Here is a 5,692-nt window from a genome sequence, read left to right as displayed (position 1 = left end):
CTCTGCAATGGGCCACTGGAGGCAGCCTGGTGCTGTGGGACACAACCGTCCAGCTCAGTGTTGGGAGGATGGGAGGACAGCGTGTGCTAGTGGCTTGGCCCATGTCAGGGGCCATGGACAGGGCCCTGCTGAGTCCTGGTTTCCCTGCAGAGCTACACACGGAGCGCGGCCTTCATCGTGACCCTGCACCCACTACAGAGCACCACACCCGACTTCTGGCGGCTGGTCTATGACTACGGGTGCACCTCCATCGTCATGCTCAACCAGCTGAACCAGTCCAACTCTGCCTGGGTGAGGGTCCCACTGGCTGGGCCAGCTGCCCACCTGTTTAAGAGCATGGCCCCCAAAGTCAAGAGCTGGATCCCAGCTCTGCCATCTTTTTGTCCTATGACCTTCGACGAGTTGCACTCCCTCCCAGAGCCCGAGTTTCCTCATCTGTAAAATGAGGCTGTTAGAGTGGAGAAAACTAGCTGCTCTTTACTGAGCACCTGCTTTAAACCAGGGTCTCTGCTTCACACTTATGGTCTTATTTACAGTCTACAACAGCTGTGGGGTGAGGGCTTCAGGTGAGAAAATTAACACAAGTAAGATCCAAAGAGGTGAAGTGCCTTCTCCAAGGTCAAATAGCTGGGAAGTGGCAGAGCTGTGCCCTAAACCCTGGGCTTCCTCATCCCAGAGCTGCTTTTCAGTTGCTCAACTCAACTGCCAGCATGGGGGCCTTCAAGGTAGAGTAAATCCAAAGCTCCCACTTTCTGACTGTTTGATCTAGGGTAAGTTAATTTACCTCCTTAAGCCTGTTTCCTTTTCTGTAAAAGAGAAAGTCACAAGACCCGCTCTTATGGGATTATTGTGAGGACCAGGTGAGATGTGCATAGGAGGCTTAGCACTGTGCTATGCCCGGCACATAGTAGGTGCTCGGTATATGAGGGATGAAGATATTGAGGCTGACAGTCACTTCTGAGGTTGGGCCAGACACTGGCTTGGTGCCTCAGCCTGGGGGCAGCCCCTCTGATTCCTCCCATTTTCTTTTGGGGCTGCAAAGGCTGGAGCTCCTGGGAAGTGAGATGCACAGCCTTCTGTCCCAGCCTGACCATGTCCACTAGATCTCTGGACCCCCTCCCACCCCAGCTCTCTGCCCCAGGCAGCCAGGAAGATTTGCTGTAAAATGAACACAACAGCCTCTTAACAGCTGCCTGGAGAAGACTTTGTTAACTGGGCTTTTTATGAGTCAGGCACTTGGTGTAAATGACACAGGACTGCAAGGTAATGGGCTCCAGCCCCTGGGTGGGGATCTGGACCGAATCCCAGTTGTGGCAGGAACCCACCCTTGCTAAGGTGGTGAGGAAGTGCCCAGATGGAGCCTCACACAGACATCAGTCACTGGTCATTGATTTGCTCAGCCATTCAAGAACTTTTCCCATGGACTGCTCCCTGCTAGGACCCTGCAGTAGACAGTGGGGAGACAGAGGGAGAAGACGCAGCCCTTCCCCTGCCACATCTCACAGTCCAGAGGGAAGCAGGTACCAAAGCTGACAGTGACAGCACAGAGGGTAAAGTGTTGTCACGGAGCTGGCATAGGGACGCAGAGAAGCCTGGCAGATAGCATATCAGGGAGGGCTTCCTGGAGGAAGTATTGTCTGAGCTGAGATGTGTGGAAAGTTTAGTGTTAACTAGCTGAAGTGATGGGGAAGAGTGATCCATGGAGAGGGAACAGCAGGTGCAAAGTTCTGAGTGCAAGGAGTTGCCAGGACCCCAGGCAAAAAGAGGAAGGTAGTAACCTCTCCTCACAGGACTGTGGTCAGAGAGGGAAGCAGGTGGAGTGTGGTATTGTTTGGGAGGAGCTTGGGGGCCATTTTACAGTTGGAGAAACTGGGCTCCAGGCAGAGCTGAGACTAGCAGCTGGGGCTCTGGGCCTGTGTGTGTATGTACGTGTGTGGGGCTGCGTCTCCTCTGGCGCTCCACTGTCTTGAGTCTGTGGTCTGGGAAAGGGACATATGTAGTACTCTGACTCCATGGAGGGGTCCTGGGGCAGGAGTAGGGGTGCTGAGCTGTGTTGCAGCATCAGGGACACCCCCACCTCTGTGAGGTGGTGCTGAAGGGCAGAGGCAGTGAGAGAGAAGGCCGGGGAGGGGAGGCAGTTCCAGTGTGGGAGGGGGTGATCTAGGCCTATCCCTGGAAGAAGGCAGCCTCCCCAAGGTGCATGCGTGTGAAGATGTAGATTTCTAGCTGCACGGCAGTGGGCATCACTGCACCGTCTGTGAATGGTTTATCTTGGCTTCTCTGAACGCATCAGTGCAGAACGCTTTGGGGCAGGTGTACACTGCAGTCTGTTGGGTGAGTGGTGGAGAGCAGGGGGGATGCTGAAGGTGAGTCTGGAGTGAGGGAGTGGGCCAGGATGCGTGGGAGCCTCAGGGCAAGTGTGGAGCCCTAAGGGTGGGTAGGGCTGTGGGGTGATCCCCAGCCTGGGTCTACTCAGTTCTCTGTCTGTGCCTGTGCCCCCAGCCCTGCCTACAGTACTGGCCAGAGCCAGGCCGGCAGCAGTATGGCCTCATGGAGGTGGAGTTTGTGTCAGGCACAGTGGATGAAGACTTAGTGGCCCGAGTTTTCCGGGTGCAGAACATTTCTCGAGTGAGTGGTCTGGGAGCCCCAGGGTGGGTGGTGGCCGGAGCAGGCTTTAATGACCCTCTTGAGGTCATCAGGGGGCCACATGACCCCGGTACTCACGTGCCCCTGGCTGGCTGCCTATGCCCCCAGCTGCAGGAGGGGCACCTGCTAGTGCGGCACTTCCAGTTTCTGCGCTGGTCTGCATACCGGGACACACCTGACTCCAAAAAGGCTTTCCTGCACCTGCTGGCTGAGGTGGACAAGTGGCAGGCAGAGAGCGGGGATGGGCGCACCATCGTGCACTGCCTGTGAGTGTCCACCCTGCGGGAAGGAGGATGGAGGGGGCAGGGAGCCAGGGGCAGAGGTCCAGTCTGAGAGAGGGCCTTAAACCTGGCACCAAAACCCCTGGGATCCCAAATGGCAATGCCTGAACTATGCCCAACCAGCTGAGGCTGGCCCTGTCTTCCCTGGAGGAACCCAATCAGTTTCCAGAGTACATGGTCAACCCTGAACAACTGCCCAGTACCCTCTTTGTGATGTCTGACTTTGCCAATTTAATTAGAGTCTTTTGTCAGAATTTTTCACCCTGTGAGGTTGTAGTACTTTTTATGCCAAGGGAATTCCAGTCTTTGTTCATGCATGCCCATGTGAAACTCTTTTCATTCATGCAATTCATATGCTTACATGCATGCCCCCATTGATAAATTCATCTATTCCCTCGTGTCTGGGTGCCGTTACCCCTCTGCTCCCCACTTTTTCATGCTTTTTGCACTTACTGAGCCTTCCCAGTGCCAGGCTGGGCATACTGGAAGCTGGGATAGGGAGCTGAGTCAGTCTGGCTCTGCCCTGAGGCCTTTTGGTTCTAGTGGGAGAGACCCCTCAAGAAGGGGGTGGAGGGCCTAGTCAGTCTCCCGTCCCGCAAGGGGAACCCCACATGTGGGAGTCATAGGGAACAGAAGGAGAGACATGGAGGGAACGGGAGGGTCTCTGTGCAGGTTTGGCTTGGTGTGTATATGTGTCTGTGCCTTGTGTGTGCGTTGATGGGGCCCTGCCTGGGCTTCTCAGTGTTCGTTTCCCATCTTGCTCTCCGGATTTTTGCTTTCTTCTCAGCTGCCCTTCTCTGTTGCTGTCTCTGCCTCTCAGTGTCTTTCTCTTGGACTGTGTCTGGCTTCCTTTCCCTCAGAATCTGAGGGATTGTTTTCTGAGATGCCATTAGGTTTTGGATGTGAGACTGATCCACCTCCTTAACCTTCTGGTCCTGAGCTCTGAACCCCGTTCTCAGCTGCCGGGCCCCGCCCCTCACCTCTGGACTCTCTGCCCCTCCCTTCTCGGTTGCCTAGCTCCGCTCCCACCCCCAGGGAACCTAGCCCCGCCCCTCACCCCTGGGTAGTGACCCCATCCTCCTCCTTCCTTTTGGTTCCCACGCCCCGTCCCCCATTTCGGATTCCCAAGCCCCATTCCAAACCTTTTGTGTCTCTTCATTTAGAAATGGGGGTGGCCGCAGCGGCACCTTCTGCGCCTGCGCCACCGTCCTGGAGATGATCCGCTGCCACAGCCTGGTGGACGTTTTCTTTGCTGCCAAAATGCTTCGGAACTACAAGCCCAATATGGTGGAAACCATGGTGAGGGGCTGTGTCCCTGTGCCCAGCCACTTCCACCTTCCTGGTCCATGACTGGCCAGGGTCCCCAAGCACCTGCTCTCCCATGTCTGGTCCCCACCATTGGGCCTTGGCTCTAGTCCTATTGTGTCAAAACACATTTCCTCCCTTGCCCTCAGGGTGGGCCAGGGCTCATGCTTGCCCTCTCTTTTGCCTCTCAGCTCCCCAGTACCAGGGAGGGCTCAGGGTCCTGATTCCTTCTCTCTCTCTCTCCCCAGGATCAGTACCACTTTTGCTACGATGTGGCCCTGGAGTACCTGGAGGGGCTGGAGTCAAGATAGCAGGGGCCCCTGGCCTGGGGCACCCACTGCACACTCAGGGCCAGGTCCACCATCCTGGACTGGCGAGGAAGACCTGTGCTTCCAAGTCTGCTCAACCACGGCCCCCACGGGGAAAGTGCTGGAGTGGATGCTGGGCCATCTTGGTGTCCCCTTCATGGGGGGCAGGGCCTTTTGTTATGTCCCATAGGCAGGCTGTGGGCCAAGGAGGAGCTTAGCAAGACTGCAGCCCCACCCCACCTCCACAGGGTCCTGCAGCCTGTACTGAGAGGCCTGGCACTGCCTGGTAGAGCGATGGGGGCTCAGAATGGCCAGCTCTGGGGGACGCAGGCCAGGCCCCTTGATTCCATCTCAGCCCTTGGCAGAGATGAGTGAGGCCCTGCAGAGAGCATCCTAGGCCAGGGTTTCCACTCGGCTCAGCTCCCTCTGCACATGGGTGCATTGAGGCTTGGCATCTAGAATCCCATTTGGCCTAGCTGCTGAGGGTCCTGGGGAGGCTGGGCTCTGCCCTAATTTGCTAGTGAGACACATTGACTGTCCTCCCCAGGGGAACTACAGCGCCTTCCTCCACCCAACTGTCCCTTGCAGCCCCTGGGGTATTTGGCTCCCCATCCCACCCTGTTTCTGCTTCCCTGGCATGTGCTCTGAGTTTTCTGAACCAGCATCTGCCCATTCGTGCTGTGGCCCACGTGGGGCTGCTTCCCTGCCTGAGCAATGCCTGCAGAATGAAGTCACCTCAGCCTCTATTCCTGTAACCTTCAGGCCTTACTGGCCTGGTCCTGCTCAGCTTGGGCCAGTGACAGTCTGCAAGGTTGAACAGCATCCCTTGGGTTGAGGTCCCTGTGGCTCCTGGCCAGGCTGCCCACTGGGCAGGGGGCAGAGCCAGAGGAGGTCTGGTCACACGCCTCGAGTTCAGAGGAAGAAAAGGGGTATTTTGGAAGGAGGATCAATGCTTTTTTATTTTGTTATTTTTTGATGGGTGGGTGGGAAGTTCTCTTTAAAATGGGGCAGGCTACACCCCCGTTCTGTGCCTCAATTTCCCCATCTGTAAACTGTAGATACGACTACTGACCTACCTCACAGGGGGCTGTGGGGAGGCATAAGCTGATGTTTGTAAAGCGCTTTGTAAATAAACATGCTCTCTGAATGCTA

The 5,692-nt window shown here is 56.2% G+C and overlaps 1 protein-coding gene across 1 annotated transcript; it reads left to right on the top strand.

Moving 5' to 3' along the window:
• The first annotated feature begins 154 nt into the window (after window positions 1–154).
• On the top strand, window positions 155–5,692 carry LOC103608644 (receptor-type tyrosine-protein phosphatase U-like). The gene is made up of 5 exons (XM_008593051.1): window positions 155–291; window positions 2,503–2,628; window positions 2,755–2,912; window positions 4,091–4,226; window positions 4,481–5,692. Exons 1-5 carry the CDS (start codon window positions 256–258, stop codon window positions 4,541–4,543), a joined length of 519 nt encoding a protein of 172 aa, XP_008591273.1. The 5' UTR covers window positions 155–255; the 3' UTR covers window positions 4,544–5,692.

This window comes from Galeopterus variegatus, unplaced genomic scaffold, assembly GCF_000696425.1.
Source record: "Galeopterus variegatus unplaced genomic scaffold, G_variegatus-3.0.2 Scaffold8661, whole genome shotgun sequence".
In the NCBI taxonomy this organism is placed as follows: domain Eukaryota; kingdom Metazoa; phylum Chordata; class Mammalia; order Dermoptera; family Cynocephalidae; genus Galeopterus; species Galeopterus variegatus.
This window is presented reverse-complemented; position numbering and strand designations above follow the sequence as displayed.